General features: G+C 41.5%; 1 protein-coding gene across 1 annotated transcript in view; it reads right to left on the reverse strand.

The window, feature by feature from the left end:
- Positions 1-27197, reverse strand: part of neb (nebulin) — a gene marked incomplete at its 5' end in the record, with an annotated part of 83582 nt that overhangs the window by 23260 nt on the left and 33125 nt on the right. The window contains 55 exon segments of the mRNA XM_084180048.1: positions 104-214; positions 4458-4562; positions 6244-6345; positions 7069-7179; positions 7357-7467; positions 7756-7860; positions 8013-8114; positions 8327-8431; positions 8636-8740; positions 8870-8977; positions 9223-9324; positions 10195-10299; positions 11384-11488; positions 11607-11711; positions 11897-11961; positions 11964-12000; positions 12260-12364; positions 12678-12782; positions 12919-13023; positions 13228-13332; positions 13570-13673; positions 13826-13870; positions 13873-13927; positions 14151-14255; positions 14498-14602; positions 14838-14945; positions 15284-15391; positions 15600-15707; positions 16064-16168; positions 16672-16776; positions 17207-17404; positions 17545-17658; positions 17869-17976; positions 18091-18195; positions 18340-18444; positions 18677-18781; positions 19068-19265; positions 19864-19974; positions 20275-20382; positions 20599-20703; positions 21129-21233; positions 21382-21486; positions 21641-21952; positions 23181-23288; positions 23584-23685; positions 23888-23986; positions 24205-24309; positions 24543-24854; positions 24954-25061; positions 25285-25389; positions 25570-25773; positions 25920-26231; positions 26322-26429; positions 26624-26728; positions 26884-27087. Of these exon segments, the coding sequence (XP_084036174.1) occupies positions 104-214; positions 4458-4562; positions 6244-6345; positions 7069-7179; positions 7357-7467; positions 7756-7860; positions 8013-8114; positions 8327-8431; positions 8636-8740; positions 8870-8977; positions 9223-9324; positions 10195-10299; positions 11384-11488; positions 11607-11711; positions 11897-11961; positions 11964-12000; positions 12260-12364; positions 12678-12782; positions 12919-13023; positions 13228-13332; positions 13570-13673; positions 13826-13870; positions 13873-13927; positions 14151-14255; positions 14498-14602; positions 14838-14945; positions 15284-15391; positions 15600-15707; positions 16064-16168; positions 16672-16776; positions 17207-17404; positions 17545-17658; positions 17869-17976; positions 18091-18195; positions 18340-18444; positions 18677-18781; positions 19068-19265; positions 19864-19974; positions 20275-20382; positions 20599-20703; positions 21129-21233; positions 21382-21486; positions 21641-21952; positions 23181-23288; positions 23584-23685; positions 23888-23986; positions 24205-24309; positions 24543-24854; positions 24954-25061; positions 25285-25389; positions 25570-25773; positions 25920-26231; positions 26322-26429; positions 26624-26728; positions 26884-27087 (6603 nt within the window).

Below are 27197 nucleotides of genomic sequence, written 5' to 3' on the forward strand. Positions count from 1 at the left end.
TATATCTTTGATAAAGAGTTGTGAGTAAAGACATCTTAGCCCGAACACAAATGTATCCTATTAAAAGAGAACTACACCTACTTGGGAGGGTGGAACACGTTACCTCACTAGCCAGCTTGTGTGCATCCTTCTGAGTCTTGTAAACAACACTCTCCTTCATGTCATACTTTGGCCTGAGTCCCTTCTCCTTGTCAAACTTGGCCTTGTACTGCACCTGGAGGGATATCATATGGCAGTGTGTGTGTTAATCTCAGTCTAATTGTGTCTGTGAGGTAAGCCAAGAAAAACAGAGAGAGAGTAGGATTCATGAGGAGAAAAACACAGTATTCAGACACATAATATAAAAAGGGCTCCTGGCTTGTTCAATGATTTTGGAGGAATCCAAATTCAGAATTTCTAAACCTAGGTAACTCCGTACTCTACTCTGTTAGTAGCCCTTGTTATACAGCATAACCAATTGAAGTAAAAAAAACATAGTTTGCCTTCTAGGATTAATTTGATATAAGTTATCTGGTGGGTATAACAAATGAATAAATCATCATTCTATCTTACTTTCAATGAGCCAACTAACCTCAGAAGGCAATTAAGACAACAGTCAGAAGAAACAACTGTACAAACAGAACATTGACTTCATATACTGTTGGAACAGTATGTATGGTAGTCAGAAATAGAAAATGAGGGAGAAAGTGATGCTGGGATCCCATTTCTGAGAGTCTGAAGTAGACTCCTAATCTGTAGACGAACCAGCTGAAGAACAGTCAGGCAGAGAGAGAAACATCAGGCAGAGAGAGAAACATCAGGCAGAGAGAGAAACATCAGACAGAGATAAACATCAGGCAGAGAGAGATACATCAGACAGAGAGAGAAACATCAGACAGAGATAAACATCAGGCAGAGAGAGAAACATCAGACAGAGAGATAAACATCAGGCAGAGAGAAACATCAGGCAGGGAGAGAAAGAGGGAGAGAGAGGAATGAAGAGTGTGTAAATCCAATAGAAATGAGAAAAAGATCTGTCTAATTATAATCACGCTCCAAATGAAAAAGCAATGACAGAACTTCTGGCAAACCAATGAAATGGTTCTCATAAGGGTCAACTCCGCCTCCTAGTGTTCAGTGTTGTCTATACATTTTTTTTTTGTCTATACTATAGAAGAGTTGTGGATAAGATACTTTAGATACTTTAGATAGAAGCTTTGATACAGGATTTACACAGTCCTCATGGCACAGAGACAATTCTGTAGAACGATGCAGCAACAATAACCCTATGACGTGCTATCACTGTAGGGGCCATTCCAGATCAGACAGAGACATTGACTAACCACATGTCCCGGCTATTCTGACATTGATCATTTAAGATGTTGATTCAACTGAGGGACAAAAATAGAAAAATATCAAATGAAAAAAGCAATAGAAAACAATATTTTCTGTTGACTTTTAGGAAAATAGTTATTGCATCACTATGCATGTCTGTGTTTGGCGTCAAGGCAAAGCTTGCAATGGGAGAGAGAAGAATAAGATAGCTACAGGTATAAGGGACACAAAACACAAAACAAAAAGACTGAAGGAAAAATCTAAACAAGAAAATGGAGGAAAAATATAAAAATCAAGAATATAGGTAGATATCATAGAATTAAAACACAAATGAAAAGATGTCCTCTTGAATTATGGAAGCAGAAGAGCCCCAACCGATGCTACCAGAAATCAACCAATCAGTGAGTCATTCAATAGAAGGAGAAAGGAAGTCGCAAGACACAGACAGGAAGTTGCAGCCCATTGGACCCCATCCCAGGGGGGTTCAGGTTTTGCCATCTTACATTACTAGTCAGGGCACTCATTTTCTTAAGGTGGCGACTCTGGGGAGTATCGATGGAAGCAGCGCCATGGAGGGAGGGCCTGGCCCCCAACTCCTCCTACGAAGCAGCATTAAGATGGCAGGGTGAGAACATAAACAGGATGGAGGGAACAGGTACAGAGAGGGGATTAAGGAGGGAAGAAGGGATGGAGGGAGGGAGGGAGATACCCAACAGGCAAAACTGGGAAAAACTTATTCAACACTGTAACAATACTACAACTCTGCATTTCAACCCAGTTTTGCATGCTGGGGAGGGGACAGTGGAGAGAGACAGTGGAGAGAAGATGAGTAACTCATGGAGGAGATGAGAGGGGGTATACAGGGGTAGTACAGGTATTTTGGGGAGCATATTAACATGTAACTCTATAGAGAATAGGAGATATTCAGAGCTCACAAGGACAGAATAGAACACGGGTAACATGGGTAGTTATGACAAAAAAGGAAATGTGTATATATGTATGTATGTATGTATGTATGTATGTATGTATGTATGTATGTATGTATGTATGTATGTATGTATGTGTATATACAGTTGAAGTCTGAAGTTTACATACACTTAGGTTGGAGTCATTAAAACTCGTTTTTCAACCACTCCACAAATTTCTTGTTAACAAACTATAGTTTTGGCAAGTCGGTTAGGACATCTACTTTGTGCATGACACAAGTAATTTTTCCAACAATTGTTTACAGACAGATTATTTCACTTATAATTCACTGTATCACAATTCCAGTGGGTCAGAAGTTTACATACACTAAGTTGACTGTGCCTTTAAACAGTTTGGAAAATTCCAGAAAATGATGTCATGGCTTTAGAAGCTTCTGATAGGCTAATTTACATCATTTGAGTCAATTGGAGGTGTACCTGTGGATGTAGTTCCAGGCCTACCTTCAAACTCAGTGCCTCTTTGCTTGACATCATGGGAAAATCAAAAGAAATCAGCCAAGACCTCAGAAAAAAAATTGTAGACCTCCACAAGTCTGGTTCATCCTTGGGAGCAATTTCCAAATGCCTGAAGGTACCATATTCATCTGTACAAACAATAGTACGCAAGTATAAACACCATGGGACCACGCAGCCATCATACCGCTCAGGAAGGAGACACGTTCTGTCTCCTAGAGATGAACGTACCTTGGTGCGAAAAGTGCAAATCAATCCCAGAACAACAGCAAAGGACATTGTGAAGATGCTGGAGGAAACAGGTACAAAAGTATCTATATCCACAGTAAAACGAGTCCTATATCGATATAACCTGAAAGGCCGCTCAGCAAGGAAGAAGCCACTGCTCCAAAACCGCCATAAAAAAGCCAGACTACAGTTTGCAACTGCACATGGGGACAAAGATCGTACTTTTTGGAGAAATGTCCTCTGGTCTGATGAAACAAAAATAGAACTGTTTGGCCATAATGACTATCGTTATGTTTGGAGAAAGGGGGTGTCTTGCAAGCCGAAGAACACCATCCCAACCGTGAAGCACGGGGGTGGCAGCATCATGCTGTGAGGGTGCTTTGCTGCAGGAGGGACTGGTGCACTTCACAAAATAGATGGCATCGTGAGGAAGGAAAATTATGTGGATATATTGAAGCAACATCTGAAGACATCAGTCAGGAAGTTAAAGCTTGGTCGCAAATGGGTCTTCCAAATGGACAATGACCCCAAGCATACTTCCAAAGTTGTGGCAAAATGGCTTAAGTCAAGGTATTGGAGTGGCCCTGACCTCAATCCTATAGAAACATTTGTGGGCAGAACTGAAAAAGCGTGTGCGAGCAAGGAGGCCTACAAACCTGACTCAGTTACACCAGCTCTGTCAGGAGTAATGGGCCAAAATTCACCCAACTTATTGTGGGAAGGTTGTGGAAGGCTACCCGAAATGTTTGACCCAAGTTAAACAATTTCAAGGCAATGCTACCAAATACTAATTGAGTGTATGTAAACTTCTGACCCACTGGGAATGTGATGAAAGAAATAAAAGCTGAAATAAATCACTCTCTACTATTATTCTGACATTTCACATTCTTAAAATAAATTGGTGATCCTAACTGACCTAAAACAGGGAATTTTTTACTAGGATTAAATGTCAGGAATTGTAAAAAACTGAGTTTAAATGTATTTGGCTAAGGTGTATGTAAACTTCCGACTTCAACTGTATATATATATATATATATATATATATATATTTGCGAGAAGAAAACAACATATGGGGGATTGGAAGTGATGCAGACAATTACATTGATGGAAGTTACAATCTATCTGCAATATTAAAGCTAATCTACCCCCTAAAAAAAGCACGAATGGAAGGCTAATGATGCTAGGAATGCTGAGCAAATACTATGGCAATACTATAGATCTCTAGAACGAAATCATGATCTTTAGGAAGCTGAAGTGAAATGCATGTCATCTGGGCTGGTGGATTAAAATCTTCAGAGACAGACAATACAACTGAAACTATTTTCTGAAAGCAGAAAATAACAGACAATGAAATGAGAGAACATTTACTGAGAAGGGACAAAGATAATCAATTAAAGGGGAATAAAAACTGAAAGCAACCCACGGGGAAGGGCTAACTGGTCCAGTCAGACTCTGAGGGTTTGGTGTTGACCGTACCTGGCTGGTCAGCTTGGACACCGCAGTAGCCAGAGCGATGTCTGGACGGTGGGTCAAGGAGCCTCCATGGGCAGCTTCCTCGCGGGCCTTGTCACGGTAGCCAACCTACCAGACACAATACACAAACTACCAGTGAGTAACAGTTCAGCACAGACTGTGGTGGTGATTTGACTTGATGCCTTTTGATGCTGTCATGCTGAGAGTGTAAACAACATACATATTCAACTCAGAGAGTTTGCAAAACCAGCCACGCTCAAGGTCCTAAACGATATTATAACCGCGATCGATAATAGACAGTACTGTGCAGCCGTCTTCATCGACCTGGCCAAGGCTTTCGACTCTGTCAACCACCGCATTCTTATTGGCAGACTAAATAGCCTTGGTTTCTCAAATGACTGCCTCGCCTGGTTCACCAACTACTTCTCAGATAGAGTTCAATGTGTCAAATCGGACCTATGGCAGTCTCTATGGGGGTGCCACAGGGTTCAATTCTTGGGCCGACTCTTTTCTCCGTGTATATCAATGATGTCGCTCTTGCTGCTGGTGACTCTCAGATCCACCTCTACGCAGACGACACCATTTTGTATACATCTGGCCCTTCATTGGACACTGTGTTAACAAACCTCCAAACGAGCTTCAATGCCATACAACACTCCTTCAGTAGCCTCCAACTGCTCTTAAACACTAGTAAAACTAAATGCATGCTCTTCAATCGAACGCTGCTGGCACCCGCCCACCCGACTAGAATCACTACTCTCGACGGGTCTGACCTAGAGTATGTGGACAACTACAAATACCTAGGTGTCTGGTTAGACTCTAAACTCTCCTTCCAGACTCACATTAAGAATCTCCAATCCAAAGTTAAATCTAGAATCGGCTTCCTATTTCGCAACAAAGCCTCCTTCACTCATGCTGCCAAACATGCCCTCGTAAAACTGACTATCCTACCGATCCTTGACTTCGGCGATGTCATTTACAAAATAGCCTCCAACACTCTACTCAGCAAATTGGATGTAGTCTATCACAGTGCCATCCGTTTTGTCTCCAAAGCCCCATACACTACCCACCACTGTGACCTGTACGCTCTTGTTGGCTGGTCCTCACTACATGTTCGTCGTCAAACCCACTGGCTCCAGGCCATCTATAAATCACTGCTAGGCAAATCCCAGCCTTATCTTAGCTCATTGGTCACCATAGCAGCACCCACCCGTAGTCTGCGCTCCAGCAGGTATATCTCACTGGTCATCCCCAAAACCAACACCTCCTTTGGCCGCCATTCCTTCCAGTTCTCTGCTGCCAATGACTGGAACGAATTGCAAAAATCTCTGAAGCTGGAGACTCTTATCTCCCTCACTAACTTTAAGCATCAGTTGTCAGAGCACCTTACCGATCACTGCACCTGTACACAGCCCATCTGTAATTAGCCCACCCAACTACCTCATCCCTATATTGTTATTTATTTTGCTCTTTTGCACCCCTGTATCTCTATTTGCACATAATCTCTTGCACATCTACCATTCCAGTGTTAATACTAATTGTAATTATTTTGCACTATAGCCTATTTATTGCCTTACCTCCATAACTTGCTACATTTGCACACACTGTATATATATTTTCTGTTGTATTTTTTTTGACTTTATGTTTTTTACCCCATATGTAACTCTGTGTTGTTGTTTTTATCGCACTGCTTTGCTTTATCTTGGCCAGGTCGCTGTTGTAAATGAGAACTTGTTCTCAACTGGCTTACCTGGTTAAATAAAGGTTAAATAAAGTACTAAACACTCACATTGCTGGCGAGCTTGGAGGCCTGGGTAGCCTTCATGATGTCTGGGCGCATAGCCACAGAGGTGTAGTTGAGCTTGGCCTTAGCGCCCTGCCTGTAGGCAAACTAGAGATTGAGAGAGAGGAAAGAGTGAATCCACCACATTGAAAGACTGATATTAAAACATAAAAGCCATGGCTTCTTGTGAAAGCACTTTGTGACAACTGCTGATGTAAAAATGAATACATCGTTTTTTAAATTATTATTATTATAAAAAATGTTACCCCATTTTTCTCCCCAATTTCAATCTTGTCTCATCGCTGCAACTCCCCAACGGGCTCGGGAGGCGAAGGTCGAGTCATGCGTCCTCTGAAACGTGACCCGCCAAACCGCGCTTCTTAACACCCGCCCGCTTAACCCGGAAGCCAGCCGCACCAATTGTGTCGGAGGAAACACCGTTCAACTGACGACCGAGGTCAGCCTGCAGGCGCCCGGCCCGCCAAAAGGAGTCGCTAGAGTGCGATGAGCCAAGTAAAGCCCCCCCTCCCCCGGCCAAACCCTCCCCTAACCCGGACAACGCTTGGTCAATTGTGCGCCGCCCTATGGGACTCCCGATTACAGCCAGTTGTGATACAGCCCGGGCTCGAACCCGGGCCTGTAGTGATGCCTTTAGCACTGCGATGCAGTGCCTTAGACCGCTGCGCCACTCGGGAGGCCAAAATGAATACATTTCATAGACTGATTGATTAATAACGATCAATTATATCAAGCATGCATGAACTGTTGAATGTCTTTAATATAGGATATATACCAATGTATTTTTATAGGAGAGGAAGGTGAGTGACTTACATTGCTCTGATTCTTGGCTACGTCCATGGCGTGCTGCACATCGGGAGGCACACTCATGTTGTTGTACTTGGACTTGCCCTTCTCCTTCTCAAACTTCTGCTTGTACTGTTTCTGTGGACAAAATGGCAGAGACAAAGATGTCAAAGGTAACAAATGGCTCAGGACTGTATAGTCTTGGGAAGTCTCATTCACTCTGTGTGAAAAATCCAGAAATGGAGGTTCAAGACTGTGGTTCAAGACTGTATACCAGCTCCAACTAAACAGCTGATATGGAGAGTAGGGACTGACCTCGCTGACCAGTTTGCCCATGTCCTTGGCGTGGATTGTGTCGCGGGTCGTGGGCAGAGTGTTGAATTTGCTGGTCTGCTGCTCCTTCTTGCCGGCCAGTTTGTATTTGCTCTGAGGAAAGAAAGAAAACAACTAGTGTCAGACAGGAATCTGATTGGGTGTCGTACAAACCAAACTAACATATTGTACAGTAGCTACATTCATTAAAACAAGTGTTCTTGAGACATTTTATAACAAATTCCTTGTTCATCCATAAGATAAGGTTTGCATTATGACATTTACGATCTCTCTATGATAACTATACTGTAGGTTAGTAAAGATAGTCAATCATTGGCAGTAATAAACATTACATTGTAAGTATCTGTAGTTATCATGTGTTTGGTGTTTTCTGCTTCTTACCTCAGATGCCAGAATGCGCACTGACTTGGCATGAAGGTTAGCAGGAGTGTCCAGAACAGTCTTATACTGGCCTTTTGCCTTCTCAAACTTCTCTCTGTATTTCACCTGGTGGACAGAACAAAGCACAACAATTAACACAGGCTCTTATTTTCTTAAGATTAAAATGTCATGTGTCAGAATAGAATAGAATCGGATAGAACAGAACATAATAACTTTATTTTGGTTGATGGGTGGCAGATAATGGAACAACTACTCACATTGCTGAAATCAGCATTCTTCTTAGCCAGGACGGCTAACTTGTCGTCCACGATGGACATCACACAACCCTTCATCATCTCCTTGTCATACTTGTACTCAACCTGAGGACAGCAATACAATAGGGTTAGACCAGAGGTATGTCAAAGATACAAGGTGTCAGTATAGAAACCTGGGATGGTGTTATGTGTGTAAGTTATGTACGTCGCTATTGTTTTTAACGTTGTATTCGTCTAGATTTGTTTTTCATGGACTCACTTGTGGGCTAAAATACATCAACAACAAAAAATAAAAACGTCTGTAGTGCATGACTCACATCACTCTGCTGGAGGTTGGCCTTGGCAGCGTGGACAAAGTCAGGTCTGTCTACAGTCCAGATCCACTTGTTTTTGGTGGCCTGGTACTTCTTCCTGTAGTCCAGCTGGAAGGAGACAAATCAGACAGGAACAGAACAGTGAGTGAGTGAAGGGCCTGTCTCAAGCAAACGTTCAAGTGGGGTAGAAGTGCCTGTCCTTAACAAGCCAAATTCATTCATTCATTAATTCATTGATACATTCATTCATAAGTGTCTTTCAGAAGTAAATGGATACAAGGAAAAGAGGAGTCCTAGAAGAGAGAGACTCACATTGCTGATGTTCTTGTAGGCTTCCTTGGCAGCGCGGATTTCAAAGGATTCAGGGTCCATGTTGATCTGGGCCTTGCTCTTCTCATACACCTCCTTGTACTTCAGCTGAGAGACAAATGAGAGAAAAACACACTCACATACAGTACCAGGGCTTTGACTGTACCTGCCTCCATCTTAGAGGTCCAGTTGTGAGAGGGAAGGAAGGCAGCCATTTTGAAAGTGTAGAGTACATACCACACTGGTGATCTCCTTGACCTTCTTCATGTGTGCGCTGTGTGGAGTGTCATGGCCCAGGGTGTAGCCCTTAGCCTTGTTCTTGTTATACTCCATCTTGTAGACATTCTTGAAAAAGTGATGAGAAAATGGTACAAGTCTAAATTATTCACATATAGTGTTATGTAGATAAATACACAGCAGTAAGAAAAGCATATATTTATATTTATATTATTGTATTATTTGTATATTTATTTATTTGTATATCTTAATGTTTTTAATAACTATTTATTTATATAAGAAGAGAGAGACAGTGACAACAATTGCAACAAAAAGTATCTTTAATTTAATGTTGTGTGGCAAAGTGAACTCACGTCTCCTATGGCTTTGCTGCGTTTGTGGCTCTCATGCTCGGGAGTCTCCAGGATGGAGGTGAACTTGTCCTTAGCACGCTCATACTGCTCCCTGTACTTCCACTGTGGTGATGGGGGCAGGACACCAGAGTTAGACACACTCACACAGGAGACATTACTGTCAAATCAGTATCAATTTATATATTATTAACAGAGTTTAAATTATCTATAGATTATCCTATGTGCTTTGCAGATTGATTTTCAGTAGCTTATATGAGTTTAGTTGACATGCCTTTATCCATTCTTGATCAAATTAAATGTATTTGCTAAAAAAAGATAATGACATTTAAAAAGTTGTGAAGCATTGAAAGGTGATTCTGTAAAACAATGTCAATGTAATGAATGAATGCAATGGGAAGACACCATGCAGAGGTTGGCACATGCTTTATGGAAACATGCAACAAACTGAAATGATGTGGAAAGAGAATTCCACAAACACACAGTTCCAGAACGAAAACAGAGACAAGGGATAAGTGTTACCAATAGTCAGTTAGGGCACAGTCTGTAAAATACATGAAAATAAACAAATCTATTGACTGTTCATAATTTAATGTAAAACATATTTCTAGACAGTTCAGTCTGTACTTGTGATGTGGGTTATAGGCAGAGGGATTATAACTTGGGATAAGCTGGGTAGCTTGGGTTCAGAGATCAGTGAGGATTCAGGTGTATTTATGAAGCAGGGGTGCGTGAAGGAAAATAAGTCCAGAATTAGACAAATGATGTGGTTGGTAGACTGAGTGGAATGTGGAGCAGACAGAGGTGAGGTAGTCTAGTCACTGGCCATTGGGAGTTCAGCATGGGTTTCCACAGCTACAGTTAGCGAGAGCTGGGAAGACAACTGGAGGGAGTGAGAACTGGGAAAACTCTGGTATGGAGTGGACATTTTGAGAACATTGCGAGGTGAGGTCTACTGGGCCAATGGATGATTACCTTACACTGCGCGCTGGACTGGCAAATGGCGCTGAGGATGTCTGGGCGGAGCAGCTCATTGCAGCCGTTCTTTAGCAGCTCTCTAGCCCTGGATCTATACCTTTTCTGTCCACGGGGACACACATCAACACACACACAGCATGCAGAGGATGAGGACAGGGACAGGGACAGTGGGACAGATAGGACGGAGTGGACTACAGAGGAGCTCCAAAGATCTGAGTTGTGTCCTCCTGATCTGTGTCCTCAGAGCGAATCGCCCAGCTATATTAAACCTGGTTGAATTGGGTTCAATCAGTCAATCAATCAAATATGCCTTTTTATTAGCTTTCATGGTTTTGCCAATGCTGAATTTTTTGACATGATAAAAGGGTTCAACCAAGTTTACGGGTTCAACACTGAGTGCACAGATCAAGGAGAGTGTAGCCGCTCACTCAAACCACCACAGAGGGCAATTTGAGTGGCAGAGTACGACACCTGTAAAAGAGAGAGAGACGTGAACACGAACAACAACATCATAGCCATGCGACTACGACCTCCCGAAAGGCCTGCAGTCAGATGACCTCATGCACCGGCCTCAGAAGCAGGCGTTCTGATAGGCCCAGAGGAGGCGGAGGCAGACGTGGGCGGGACTCCGCAGCGGGCCAATTGTAGCTTTACCTGGCTATTCTTGGCGTTCTCCTTAGCCAGGAGGTTTCTAGGATCATCCAACACACTGCTGTACTTATCCTTGGTCTTCTCATAGGCTGCTCTATAGTGCCTCTGCTCAGAATGTCAAAACGTTAAAGACAACTGACAAACAAACAGTGAGCTGTGACAGTCAGGAAATAAGAAGACTACCAGGAAAGAAAGTCAAGGTTAATAGCATGTGATACATAGAGGAATGAACCGCAGACAAGAGAAACTCGAGTGACAATGACACAGTCTTGTGGCTAGGACCACCACAGGAAGAGGGAAGGTCCATTCATCATCATTTACAGAAGATCTACTAAATGTTATGAACTAATCATGATCATCTGTTACCTTCAAAGCTGAGAATCCAAATGAGATAGAAAGAGAACACATGTTATACTCATTACTGTATCTGGTTTTCATAAGATCATTTAAATAAGATTAAATATATCCCGTATATCCAAATTAAAACCAACATGAGTTTGTATAAATGTGTTACAAATGTGCAACTGTGACTTACATCGTTGATGATAACGGAGGCATTCTTGGCGGCCTTGAAGAATGGAGTGTCACAGGTGTATTTGAAGTGGTGTCTGTTCTTCTCAAAAGTTTCTTTGTAGAGTCTCTGTTTTCAAAGGAGAAGAGGGAAGAGAAGAGGACAAAGAGCCTGTGGTCATGAGAAGAGAAAGATAACATCTGAAAATGGTCTTATTGTATTTTTAGCGGTAAATTATTTCCTTTACCTCACTGTAGAGGCTCTTGTTCTTCTCAGCCTGGACCATTTCAGGTCTGTCCCACACGTAGCAGCCAATACCCTTCAGCCAATCCAGGTCCTCCTTGTACTTGATCTAATGTTAGACAGATAAATTAATGTTTTGGGTCATACATGTTAAAGTATTCTAATATGCTGAAATGGACAATGCAATCGTTCTATGGTAAGCTACATATTCTAAGTATTCGAATGTACTGGTATTGACAATACAGTGATTCTGCCTGCGAGGGTATTTTCTGATGTTAAAGTGACATCACTCACGTCGCTGACGTTGTCACAGATGATTTTGCTGTGGAAGAACTCGGGACGGTCGGGGATGGATCTCACGTACCCAGAGTGTTGTTGTACTTCTCTCTGTATTTGACCTGTGTGAAGGAGAGAAAGAATTGTCTTATATCTGTAGGACAACATACGTGTATACATTATTTGGCTAAATCCACATACCAAATGGAGTGCATTTAATGGACCAAATAATCCGATTAGATGGCTCTGAGTCAGCAGGCAAAGCTGGTTGAAACAACTTCATTAAAAGCAGATTACTGTTCGTAAACTGGTTGTAGTGATGTCATTTCAAGCCAGTTTTGGTCGCTGGGGAGATCTTTTCTAATTGGCTGACACACTGACCTCGCTGATGTCATCGGTGACCCTGCGGTGACACACGATGTCCAGGGCATCCTTGATACTGTGGTAGTGTCCCTTGGCCAGCTCAAAGCTCTCCTTGTAGCGCAGCTGGGAGAGAGAGAGAGAGAGAGAGAGAGAGAGAGAGAGAGAGAGAGAGAGAGAGAGAGAGAGAGAAGAGAGAGAGAGAGAGAGAGAGAGAGAGAGAGAGAGAGAGAGAGAGAGAGAGAGAGAGAGAGAGAGAGAGAGAGAGAGAGAGAGAGAGAGAGAGAGAGAAGAGAGAGAGAGAGAGAAGAGAGAGAGAGAGAGAGAGAGAGAGAGAGAGAGAGAGAGAGAGAGAGAGAGAGAGAGGAGAGAGAGAGAGAGACAACTTAAAGACAAAGACAGAAGAGGAGGAGGAGGGATCACCAGAGAGCATACTCACGTCACTGGACTGTAGGTAGGCCTTCTTGGCCCGGACCAGGATGGGTGTGTCATGGATGCTGGTGTACTTGTGCTTCATTTTCTCATACTGATCTTTGTATTTGATCTGGGGGATGAAACAGAGGAGAAACTGTGTTAGAGCAGTGGTGAAAGGCAAATACTATGGTATCATACTGGGACATAAGAAGGGCAATATAGTGGTGATAGAGGAATGTTGGAGAAATGACGTTAGAAAGACTTACCTCACTGAAGACCACCTTCATAGCCCTGGCGTGATCCATTATGGGGGTGTCGATCTCGGGAGTGAAGTGGGCTCTCTCCTTGGAGGCCAGGTCAGTGTACATAAACTGTAATTATCAGAGAGAGAGACATTAACAAAAACGTCAGAAATCACTTTCTTTATACCTTTTTGTCATTGTTGTGTTTTAAGTTGGTATCAATAGAAATCTTAACACATATATCAGTCCTCCACAGAGTTTACCAGGTTTATTGTATCTGTGAGAGCTAAGATGAAACACACAAAAAACTGTGGGCATCTCCATTTGACTTGCCTTGGTGCTGAGCTGTTGGGCCCATTTGACTCTCTGGACCTCGAGGGAGTCCAGGGTGGTGGTGCACTTGGTCTTCTCCACATTGCCTTGGGCTCTGTACATCAGCTGAGGACCAGAGGTTAAAGGTTAACATTGCCAGTTAACACTGCCAATTCAGACAGAAAGACCGACCTGAGACTTAAAAGCTGAGTCTCCAACAAGCATCGACCTCGTTTAATGGCAGTTTATGGAAGTTTTACTGAATTGTGTTAATATATTGTACTGTATATATTAACATGATATAATAATAATATATATATAGTATATGTGGGAAATGGAGATATGATAGAGAAGATTACTCACGTTGCTCATGTGGGTCTTGAGCTCAGTGACGGGCTGGTACTCTGGTGTGTCCAGGACTACAGTGAAGTTGGCACGGTTCTTCTTTGCCTCAACATCATAGTTGCCTGTTTTGGGGAGACAAATGAATATGGATTAGCAGCTATATTATAGGCATAGCATAGACATATTATTTACAGTTATTTGCAGATTGTGTATACTTAGCTTCTTTGATTGCTGATTGAAGCCATGATCAAATGAAACAGAAAGGAAAGGCTACCTACCCTGAACTTGGTGATGTTGCGGACAGTGACCATCTCAGGTGGTCATACAGGAAGCAGCCAACGCCTCTCAGCCACAGAAGGTCCTCCTTGTATCTCAGCTGGTGATGCAAACAGAGAAACACAATGGTTACATTACTGTATAATCATTCAATAGGCATGGAGGGATTTAGAAAAGTAACAATAACCTATCAATGAAATTCTTCTCGTATCCTCACTGAAGTTAACTTAAGTATTCACTGAAAAAAAACATATTTCATTGGTTGTATAGCCTAAATATTGCATGTTTCAGAAGTTTTGAGTGAATGTTATTGGGCCACGTACGTCACTGGTGATCTCCTTGATGTGGTTGCAGTGTATCATCTGGGGAGTGATGCCCATGGGGATCATGGTGCCTCTGTTGGCAATGTACTTCTCCTTGTAGCACAACTTTACGGAACAAAGGGAGACACACAGTACTTATACCACGTGGCAAACTTCACAGCAAAGAGAACAAATAAATACATCGTTTTGAAAAGAAAAGGTTTCTAAAGATAATAAATGTATGAATGAAAAAAGAGATAATCATGATGAATTAGACTTGTAGCAAGCATCAACACGAAGCAATAGTAACAAACATCAATGACAATAGTACAGGAGTGATAATGACAGGATGAGAAAAGGTCACGTACGTCGCTGACGGCCTTCTGGGTCATCTTGACCTGTCTGATCTCAGGTGTGTCGTAGGTGCTGTGGATCTTATCCTTCTCCTTCTCGTACAGCTCACGGTACAGACGCTGGGACAGACAGATAGAGAGGGGAAATAACATCACTACTACCCCCCAAATAATAATTTTAATGATACCCACATACCAGGGTCTTGGACTGTACAAAGCTATAACGATACAACATCTTTCAAGGGACTCATAACAAATAGCCACATAGATGGATCATCAATCAAATTGAATCATTAATCAATTATGATATTTTTCTAATTAGTGGGGGTAGAGTAGAAGACGTTTGTAATCTTACCGGGTTGGTGACCTTGTTGGCGTTCCTGATGTTGACGAAGCTGACACCTTCTGGGTCCAGGGTGTAGTTCGTAGCCTTTGACTTTTCATAGTCAGTCTTGTACTTCACCTACACAACACAGCAGAATTCCACATGTGAGTTCCTACCATAGAGATACAATATATAACATTTTATGGTAACTACATCTATAGGCTTCTACTTCACCTAGCTACAGTACACAACAGAAGACCGTTCCAAGTGTGAGTGACACAGTATGTGCCTCTCATAACTGAAAGTTTGTATCTGAATATATTTTTTTGTGTGATAATTACCTCACTGTGAATCTGAATGGTTCATATTTTATACACAAGGTGTTTTTTTTCTCTATTTTGAGGGGGGGCGGTTCAAGTAAAAAAAAAACGAATAGATGAAAATTTGAAGAAAATAAAATGTTGTGTCTTTCTTACGCTGCTGGCAATGATGGTGTTGTGTTCAGCCTGCTTCATGAGAGGATTGTCGTGGGGTAGAGAGTAGCCAGTAGGCATGAAGATCTTGTTGGCCTCTTTGTAGAGGTTCTGAGGAAAATCAAGAGAGGGGAAATCAGAGAAGGACATAAGATATGAGAATCATAATAAAACGAGCATATTTTACTTCCCATAAACAGTTTGAGGGAGTAGTTACTATCGATGCATTTTTGAAGTTACAAGTGAGGTATGCTTTGTAAGAGTGTACTTAATGTAAAGAAATTATCCCAAAAAAAGAAGTGAGGATGGAACATTTTACATTGCTCTGGTTGAAGTTGGCCAGGCGTGCCCTCTCTGTATCAACGGTGATAGCGGGGGAGGAGTTAGTTCCCTTGACATTGGTGGCGTAGTCATTACGGTAGTGGAGCTGAGAACATGAGAGGAGAGAGGAGAAAGAGGTAAGAACTTCATATGCTCGATAATGAAAATAATTAGAATTGATATATATATTTTAGGATTTTTTGGTTGTTTATTGAGACAGTTGGATATACAGGGGAGAGCGACAGTACAAAAATGAGAGCCTGGACCAGGAAGTGAACCCTGGTGGGGTTCAATATATGTGAACTAGAGTTATGGCAGTATTACCCACTCAGCCACACTCATGCACAATAATTAGAATTATTAACTGAATTTGTTCTTAACTGACTCATCTGATTAAATAAGGGTTAAATAAAACAACAAGATGGTGATAGAAAAATAGGAAGCTTTAGTGACAGTACTCACATCACTCAGGTTCTGAGCACTCTGTTTGGCTGTCTCATAGGTAGGGGTGTCGATGACCACAGAGTACTCCTTGAACGCCTCAATGCCCTTGGCTCTGTACTTGTTCTGGAAGGCAAGAACAAACACACAAATACATCCACATCAATGTCCACGTCTGTGGGGAGGGGAGGGGAGGGGAGGGGAGGGGAGAGGAGAGGAGAGGAGAGGAGAGGAGAGGAGAGGAGAGGAGAGGAGAGGAGAGGAGAGGAGAGGAGAGGAGAGGGGAGGGGAGGGGAGGGGAGAGGAGAGGAGAGGAGAGGAGAGGAGAGGAGAGGAGAGGAGAGGAGAGGAGAGGAGAGGAGAGGAGAGGAGAGGAGAGGAGAGGAGAGGAGAGGAGAGGAGAGGAGAGGAGAGGAGAGGAGAGGAGAGGAGAGGAGAGGAGAGGAGAGGAGAGGAGAGGAGAGGAGAGGAGAGGAGAGGAGAGGAGAGGAGAGGAGAGGGGAGGGGAGGGGAGGGGAGGGGAGGGGATAGAAGAGGAGAGAATAGAAGAGGAGAGGAGAGGAGAGGAGAGGATAGAAGAGAAAGACAGATGAAGCTAGATATGTGAGAGGCATGGGGAGGGAGTTTACCTCGCTCTGCAGGTTGTCTGCAGCCTTGACCCGCAGGATCTCAGGGGTGTCCCAAGCATAGCAGCCAATTCCCTTCAGCCAGTTCAGGTCATCCTTGTAGAAGACCTGGGGAGCCACAGAAAAGTTATAGAAGTCATAAGGACAAGCAAGAAGAAGTACAGAATTAGGGAACTATAACTTTGAACTACCTAATAGAACTATATATAACTATGTTACAATAGTTTAGAAGTAATCGCCAATATTAGTTTTTCTGACACATTCTACCAGATCCTAAATGAATGACTATACCCCAAAAATTAAAGTCCTCTAGGTCTTCCTGAAGAACATTTTATATATATATATATATATATATATATATATATATATTATTATAAACAATAATATTGTTTATAATAAGTAAGGATAAAAAAGTGTATTCAATTGAATCATTTAACTTCACATGAAACTGTGATTAGATGCAATGTGAAAACCCAATAAATACAGTTTTCCACATTAAAAAAGTTTATTCAAATATTCAAACTTCATGATGACTCACGTCGCTGAGCTGCTCGTTGACCTTGCGTGCCTGGACGTACACCTGCATATCAGGCATACAGATCCACTGGTGCAGGTACTTCCTGTAACCGATCTCACTGACTTGGTTCTGGGTTTGACGGGCTGACAAGACATCCAGCATGTCTGGAGGGATGTGGTTCTTGGCCTTGGTCTTCTCATAGTCTGCTTTGTACAGGCGCTACATATAGGGAGGGTACACAAACCATTATGTTATTATGTGTGTGTACATTTCCATTGAATGTATTCAATGATATTTGACTGCCATTTGGAAGCAAGTAAAGTAAAGAGGCGCTAATGAAAAAAGGCAACAAGACTCACGTCAAGACCCATCTTTCCGGCATTGATGCAGCGGAGAGTTTGTGGGTCGTCCTCCAGGGACTTAGGCAGGCTGTAGAGGGACTTGAACTTCTCATAATCCTCCCTGTATTTCACCTATAGGGGAGGAGATCATATGAGTTGGTTTGGGTAGTGGGCTTTGACAATGTACATGCAACTTTTATGTCTGTGATGACTGATGAACCAAATGATTGACATTGAATCTTAGGGATTCAAAACAACAACTTCAAGCAAATGAGGAACATCAAAAGTCAAAAATGTCTTAGACTACAAAGGGTGTTAAATTGGGTGATAAGTTGAACTCACACTGCTGAGGATGACCTTCTGTTGTTTGGCGTGTTTCATGGCATGGGAGTCTGATGGCAGCGTGTAACCCTTAGCCTTGATCTTGTCCCAGGCAGATGTATACGTTTTCTAGATGACACAAAAGAAAACATAAACATCATAAATAAAGCATTTAACATCCTAATAGGAAAACGTTTCAGTATTTGGAGACATAGTGGACATCTACAGTAGAGCCACACTTACGGTGCTGTAGATGTGCTTGAGGTTGGCGTTGTGTACATAGTCGTAGGTATCCAGAATTGTGGTATACATATGCTTTTCCTTATGGTAAGCCTCCCTGTAGTTTAGCTGTGGAGATAAAGAGCATTTGTTTTGATACAAAGCGGGTTTTATACATTTATATTCTATTAGAAGAGATGTGTAGTATAGTATAGTATAGTATAGTTTAGTATAGTATAGTATTTATTTCTGTATAGTACATCTGACACTCACATCACTGGCCCAGGTATGACCCAGTATAGCAGTCACGTAGGCAGGGGTGTCTGTCACGATGGAGTAGTTGTTGAATTCCTTCTTACCCTCCTCTTTGTATTTGAGCTGTTAGAAAACAAATGCAGAGGGTTAATAAACCATAGTCTCCAAGCAGGAATACCCCTTTAGAAATAGTCTCTTATCACTATTATTTTATATTGTATATAAGTATTTTTATGATAAAATATATATTCATTTAGTATTTATTCATTTATGATAGACTGGTAGTCAATCAATAACAAACAAAAGACTAGGTAAATCATTGGTATAAATGACAGTAAGTTATCTTTCTACTCACGTCGCTCTGCAGCAGATAGGCATTCTTGGCGCGGACAATCTCAGGTGTGTCCCAGACATAACAACCAATACCCTTCATCCAGTTCAGGTCGTCTTTGTAGTACACCTAGCAAACAGATAGACAGTACCACAACGCAGAGTTCAGATAGTTGGATTTGATGGGATTTTACAAATACTGTGATAGTGTGGGGTAGTGTAGCTAACTAAAGATAGCAGAGGGACGAGGAACAGATTACCTACGTCATTATTAGTATTACCTGTATTTGTCTCTTAAAAATATATTATTTTATTGTTTAAAAAATATATAAATATTTTATACTTTATTTGTAAAGTATACATATTTGTGTCCATGTGCGAAATACACTTTAAAATCTATTAAACTTGAAACGTACATCGCTCAGAATCTCGTTGTTCTTGCGGGCTCTGATAGCGTCCTCCTGTTCGGGGTGGCAGGTCCAGTTGTGCAGGTAGGTGCGGTACAGCACGTCACTGAGCATGTCCTGGCACCTCTTAGCCACCACGTTGGGAATGATGTCAGCGGGGATGTGGTTCTTGGTCTTGTTGGTGTTATACTCCTTCTGGTAATCCCTCTGGAATAAAGAACAGGGCACTGTGTGGATTATTTTCAAATCAAAAATATAATCAAATCAAATGAAAGTTTATTTGTCATACGCACAGGATACACATGGTGTAAAGAGGACAATTAAATGTTCCTTGCAGATTCACCGCTCAACATTTCAAAAACAAAATAAGAATAGCAGTAAGTTTAAAAAAATATTACATGGAAGAAAAATAAATAAATAAATAGAAGAACATGATAGAACTATACATATGAATAGGAAAGCATATCTAAGCAGTAAATATGGCATATTCCCAGTTCCAACAGAGTATCTTTTAAAACTGTTATTTATACAGGTAAGTCATTTAAGGACAAATTCTTAATGATGACCTGCTGTTGTCTTATTGTATCTTTAGAGAATGTAGCGACTGGATTATCATGTGTGCGATTTACTAGATTATGCTGTGTAGGTTATCAGTATTATATCTTACTAGATATACTGTAGATATACTATAGTATTATAGCAGTATTACATTTTACTAGATATACTGTAGATATACTATAGTATTATAGCAGTATTATATCTTACTACATATACTGTGAAAGTGAGCAGCAGTATCATATCTTACCAGGCCCTTCTGTTTCTCTTGTTCTCCACAGCGCATCACGTCAGGGAAGTCCACCAGGGTGCCAGCCAGGTAGTGGCCCTTGGCCTTCTCATGGGCGTCATGGTACTTAGCCTGAAAGGTTTCAGTTTCAAAGAAAAAAAAGTTTTTTGACCTCAATGATTGCAGGGAGTAAAGAGCTCTGTTACCACAGCAACATATGCAACCACTAGCAATTACTAATTATTATAATCAGATTGTTTAAAGACCTACATTTAACAAATACGCATTTGAATTAGATTTAATAGTACTAAAGTCTGTTGTGTCCGTTGCTCTTTAAATATTATTTATATCTTATAGTAATAATCATCATATTCTTTAACTAATCATGATATTTGTATTTTTGGTTGTCAAGAGGATGTAAATTAGACTCACGTCACTGATGATCTCCCTGTTCTTCTTGGCTCCGACTACAGGGATGTACTGAGGGTCGAGCTGGTAACCAGTGGCTTTGCTTTCGTCCCAGGCCAGTTTGTAGTATTTCTACAAAACAATCCTCAATGTCAAAATCAGAAGTTACAGATAAAATATTTTGTATTTTTTTTAAATAACATAAAAATTATAAAATTTATAAGTTTCAACATTATTATTACAATTATCATCAACATTAGAAAATATATAATTTGTATATAAAATTGGACATTTATGGAGATAGGTGTTCCTATGAAGACCAAGTCATATGGATGTAGAGTACTTTACCTCACTGATGACCTTGGCGACCTCTCTGCTATGTGCCAGCTGGGGTGTGTCCTCTGAGCCGATGTACTTGCCCTTTTCTGCGTTGAAGGTCTCCTTGTACTTCAGCTTTACAACAGAAGGACATACAGGCACAGGTTATGATCAAACCGAAACATCCCACACACACGTTTCTCTAAGGTATGGGTCAAAGGCTATCTGAATGAGTGACTCAATCCTTTTTTTTTTCATTTAGCAGACACTCTTATCCAGAGCGACTTACATGAGCAATTAGGGTTAAGTGCCTTGCTCAAGGGCACATCGACAGATTTTTCACCTAGTCAGCACGGGGATTAGAACCAGCGACCTTTCGGTTACTGGCACAACGCTCTTAACCACTAAGCTACCTGCCGCCCCAGGTTGTAATAATAATAATAATAATTTGAAACAGCGGAAATGTGCATCCAACAAAAGAGACATCCAAAGACTGTATGTTGTTTTTTGTCTTTTCTTAACATACTGTATAAGCTAAACTAGTAAAATTATTCACTCACATCACTGAGGTTAAAAGCATTGATGGTGGCCATGATAATCTCAGGACGATCCACGATGTGTGTGTATTTGGCAAAGTTGTCTTTGGCATCCTTCTTATAAAGCCTCTGCAGAAAGACAGTAGAGAGAGACGTGGTAAGAATTCACTGAAGGGTAGCAAACACATGCAGTACTAATGACTGCCATTTGAGGAGCAGAATGTGCCCAATGAAACCAAGAACCAAGAACAGCTTGGATACAGATAAAGGAGTTTACCTCGTTCATGATCTTCTGGGCATTCCTAACTTTGACGTGATCGACACAGTCTGCAGCCATCCATCCACAGCCACGGAGCCATTCCAGATCGGCCTTGTAAACATACTGCAGACAGATAGAGGAGAGTTAGACAAACCATCATTTATCTAGAGGTATTTTCCTGATTTTATTAGAGAGAAAGAGAGAGAGACGGGGAGAGAATAGAGAGATGGGGAGAAAGAGAGAGAGAGAGAGAGAGAGAGGGAGATATTCTACTCACGTCACTCTGAAGGTCGTACGCTTTGCGGGCCTGTGTGACGTCAGTGGAGTCTGGCAGACAGGTCCAGTTGTGTAGACGGGTCCTGTATTGGTTGTCATTGACCTGGACCTGGCATTTCTTGGCCAGCTCGAAGGACAACATGTCCACTGGCAGATGGAACTTGGTCTTGGACTTATTGAAGTCCTTCTTGTACAGGGCATCAGAGGCGATCTTGGCTGAGTTCAGAGCCAACATGAGCAGAGGGTCATCTTCAACGCAGCGGGCTCCAATGTGATGGCCAACCTGCTTACGGTATTCTGTCTTGTATTTGTGCTGTGAAAGAGAACAAGCAAGTGTCAAAGTATTGGATTTGATCCAAGAAAAATACTTGCTGGTGACCCTCAATTAAATTAGGCGCTGAATGGGATGCCTGTAGAACAGTTGGACGCTGCTCTATCCTGGTCTGAGCATATAGATAATATTGTCATTAAAATGGGTAAGGGCATTGCTATAACAAGAACATTTTCTGAGTATTTAACATCCAGCATTTTGAATCAGGTGATTTCATTTTTGGTCCTGTCACACTTAGAGTACTGTTCAGTCATATGATAATCAGCAGCAAAACAATATCTAAAAAAGCTCCTAAAAAACAGGGCTGCCAGATTAGCTCTTCATTAAAAAAATTAAAAATTAAGAATGCATCATAATCTCTCATGGCTTCCTGTTGAAAGCAAATGACTAGCCAGTCTTTTGAATTTCTTTAGGAATGTAATATTTTTCAAGAAACTACAGTACTTTTTAGACAAGTTAGTATATACCAGCAACAAACATAACCACCAAACCACACAGGCAAGTTTAGCTCATCTGATACCCCCCAGACCAAGGACAAATCTCCTCATATCTACTGTAATTTACAGAGCCATCACTGAATGGAATTCTTTACCAACTCACATTTCTCAGGCAAAAAGTAAATCCACCTTCAAGAAAACAATAAAAGAACATCTAATGCGATCAACCATATGACTGGACAGAGACTTATTCTAGAGAGCATCTACTGAATGTTAAATGTATTACCTGTCAGGTATTTTAATTGTCTGTAATGTCTAAGTCATAACAAACTTGTTGAATGTTTGTTATGTCTTAATGTAAATTGTAATTGTTTGTAATGTCTTTTTAGTTCTGTGTTGGACCCCAGGAAGATTAGCTGACGTCATGGCGTCTGCTAATGGGGATCCTAATAAAATTAGAAAATTCAATTCAAAGTGCCATACTGAGTGCGATTTAATTGACTGTGTATTCATACATACATACATATATACATACAGAGACTGCAATAGAGATCTAAGCATTTAGAATTATAACGGGATTGAGTGAATGGATATTTTGAGTCACTTAAACACTACACAGTTAGGATCTTAAGTAAATTATGTAGTTAATGTTATCTTTATCAGGAGTGAACTGACATTTACTTACTGTTTCATTACATTTGCATTCAGATGAGATAAGTATTTTGACCTCAATGACAACCTGTTTAAATAAAGGTGAAAATAGTGATACTCACATCGCTCTGGACTTTATTGTTGTGGATGCACTGCTTGATGGGAACAGCATCTCCGGGCATGATGAAGCCGGTGGCTTTGACCTTATCCCAGTCCTTGGTGTACAGTTTCTGGGAATGGTAAGATAGATAGGAACGGAAATTACAGAACGTAATGGAAATATTTTGTGACTACACCACGTCTTATGAGCATTTCTTCTTCTTTTTTTAAATGGAGAGTCGAATTCCCCTCTACCTTCAGTAATGTGAAGCTTCATTCAGACTGGCAAAGGCATTTTGAGCATTTCAAATGTCTGAGCACCCTGATCAAATCAAATCACATTTTATTGGTCACATACACATATTTAGCAGATGTTATTGCGGGTGTAGGGAAATCCTTGATGTAAAGAAAGAAGAGTTATCTTACTGGATGGAGATTCTTGGCCACCTCTCTTGCTGTTGCCAGTCCTGGGGTGTCCGTGATCGTGTACTTAGTCTTCTCTGTGTGCCAGAGTGCACGGTAATTAGCCTGCACAAAAACAAAACACAAAAGCAATTGATTAGTATTGTACTTATGATTATTATTATTGGCTCTATTAAGAGTTGCTTCAATAGTCAATGTTTTTATTTCTTCATTTTGATAGCCATTCCCCACAGAATAAAAAAAACATCAACATTGTGATTCTTTCATGTGTTGTAACATGTAAGAATTGGCCCATGTCCCCACCCACCTCATTGAGGATATTTGCAGCGTTCTTAGCGCAAACCATGTCCATTCTGTCCACAAGGGCTGTGAACGTCTGCTGATCCAACTTGACGCGGTAGCCTCTCTGCAAGACAACATTGGCAATGTCTACATAAACAACAACAGTCAAACCAAAATCAACCTTCAATAAATGTCATTGCAAATTCACCTTTTTCAGTCCACAATTAAAAGGATCAGGTAGATGACAGACACTTGCTTGGTGGCATATATTACTATATTATATTATTATCAAGTTATATATAATTATTACATGACATATATTATATGCATTATATTACTTACTTCAGCCAGGACCGCTTGGGCGTGTTTCACTTTCAAGACCTCCACAGACTCATGGGGGTTCCAACCACATCCCCTCAGCCACTCCAGATCAGCCTTGTACACAGCCTGGGAAAAGACAACAGTGTGTTTTTATTGGCATAGGGGTCAATATGCCACTAAATACTGATTGCCTTTCCCGGATATGACTGAACAGAGGGTTAAAATTAACAAAGATGTATGGGATAAGGATGTCTCTGAAATACTCTCAGGTGAATACAGCATATAAAACATTATCATAACCAACTAATTATAATAAGATAGAGGGATAAAAAGAGGATGATAAGAATGATAAAACTCACATCGCTCTGCAGATCATAGGTTTTCCTGGCCAGGACAACATCAGTGGAGTCTGGCAGACAGGTCCAGTTGTGCAGGCGAGTTCTGTAGTTGAAGTCGTTGACCTGGACCTGGCATTTCTTGGCCAGTTCAATGGTCAGCATGTCCACTGGGAGGTGGAACTTGGTCTTGGACTTGTTAAAGTCCTTCTTGTACAGGGCATCACTGGCAATTCTGGCTGAGTTCAGAGCCAGCATGATCAGAGGGTCATCATTGACGCTGAGGGCTCCAATGTGGTGGCCAACCTGCTTGCGGTATCCCTCGTGGTATTTGTACTGAGTGAAAAAAGGGGGATCAGAGAGTTCATTCCACTGACTCCATTCAATCAAGTGACCTAAATGAAATGGACGCAGACTTTAGTCATTTTCTCTTACGTCGCTGATGATGTCTCTAGATTTTCTGGCCTTCAGCACAGCGATGGCATCCTCCTTGATGTGGTATCCCTTAGCCTTGTCGGCATCCCAATCCTTAGTGTACAGTTTCTGTGAAATGGAAAGATCATTAAGTCAGTGAGTCAAATAATAACATCTGGGCATACTGTTATATGCTTATAAACAGAAGACCGCTACAGGTTTCTTTATCTGTGTATCTGAATCAATGTCATTATATTATTGCTGACTGAATCTGTTCATTGCACTCTGAAAATACTATAAATAAAACAAAAGACACATTACAGTATGTGCCTTGGCAGTGAACCAGACTTACGTTGCTGATGGCGATAGCATTAGCCTTGGACAGCACAATAGAAGGTAGGTCATTGTTCAGGTGGATATTGGTCTTCTCAGTATCCCAAACTTCTCTATATTTCCTCTGTGAAAAGCAACAAACACACACAATCAAAGAGTTAATGATAAATCCAACCATTGTTATCGCAGACTAGCTCGATATTTCACAAAATCTCGATCTCCGCTGAAGAAATTCATTTTTACAAGAGGTACCAAGATAACAGGTCAGGTTTGGCTACTCAATAGGAAAAAATAAAGTACTCACACCACTGAGGGTCTCAGCATTCTGCTTCGACAGGACAACCTCTGGAGAGTCAACAACACTGGTGAACTTGATAGAGCTGGGGGGCTGGCGGTACAGCCTTTCGTTGAGGATGGTTTGGGCATTTTTAGCCTTAATGACATCCACAGAACCCTGGGGCAACCAGCCACACCCTCTGAGCCACTCCAGATCAGCCCTGTACACCGCCTGGAAGGAAGGAACCATGGTTCAGGTAATCATTACTCCTGATGGGATAGTAGTGCAGTAGTTGGTTGAACTTCAATGGTCGATAGGTAGAGTTAGGATCCAGCAATAGACAATATGGATTGGACCATGATTCTCTGTGTACTTACGTCACTATGCAGAGCGTAGACCTTCCTGGCTTGGACAACATCAGTGCTGTCTGGCATACAGGTCCAGTTGTGCAGTTTAGTTCTGTAGGAAAATTCTTGGATCTGGGACTGGCCTTTCTTGGCCAAGTTGAAGGACATCATGTCAAGTGGGAGGTGGAACTTGGTCTTGGTGAGGTGGAAGTCCTTCTTGTAGAGAATATCACTGGAAATCCTGGCTGCATTGGCAGCCATCACAAGCAGAGGGTCATCCTCAATGCATAGGGCTCCAACATGGTGGCCACACTGATTGCGGAAGCCGGCCTTGTACTTGTACTGAAAAAAGAGAGAACTAGCTAAGTATTGAGTTGTTTTTTTATGATTGCAGCCTATGCTCATTCAGAGGAGATGCATATACAAACTTACATCACTGATGATCTCTCTCCCCTTCTTGGCATGTTGGACAGCAATGGCATCCTTATCCAGGTGATAGCCCTGTCCAATCATCTCGTCAAATCCTTCACGGTAGAGTTTCTGAAATAACACCAAAATATCATATTTAGTGCCCTCATTGGAAGGCACTGTAATTCATTTCTTAAAAATATTAAATCAAAAACATAGAAGAGGTTGAGAGACACATAGCTCATATGGATATAGAAATAGATCAAACTAGATCAACTTCAGTGAATGGAAACAGCTTGAGGGCGAGCAAAGTAAGGAGGACCTACGTTGCTCATGGTGATCGCATTTGCCTTGGCCAGCACAAGCTCTGGAAGCTCATTGCCGACGTGGATGTTGACCTTATCAGCCTCCCACTGTTCAACATACTGGCGCTGAAACATGAGAAAAGGATGGCAATGTTATTAGAAAATAATGTGTTTTACTATTACTCTGTTTTCAATATTAGTCTCTGCATCCTGTGAATCTGAATGTATGTATACCTGAGTTCAATCTCCCTCCACACTAGAAAGAAATAAGTAATTTCTACCTTGTCCATTATCTTGGCATTGGCTGCAGCCAAGGCATAAGGCATGCCATCGGTTTTGGAGGTAAACTTGAAGTTGCTTGGATGCTGGCGATATTTTCTCTCGCTCAGGATCTCGCTGGCCTTCTTGGCTTTCTCAACGTCGATCGAGCCAATAGGGACCCAGCCAGTGCCTCTGAGCCACTCCATATCAGCCCTGTACACAGCCTGTTTTATATGAGAGCAACAGAGGGAGAACAATTGGTCAGAAAGTAAACTTCGGAGGTATAATGTTTGTCTGAAATGATAGGTGTGGCCCACACGACACCTCATAACCT

This window comes from Coregonus lavaretus (genome assembly GCF_964263955.1).
Source record: "Coregonus lavaretus genome assembly, chromosome: 16".
Taxonomy (NCBI): domain Eukaryota; kingdom Metazoa; phylum Chordata; class Actinopteri; order Salmoniformes; family Salmonidae; genus Coregonus; species Coregonus lavaretus.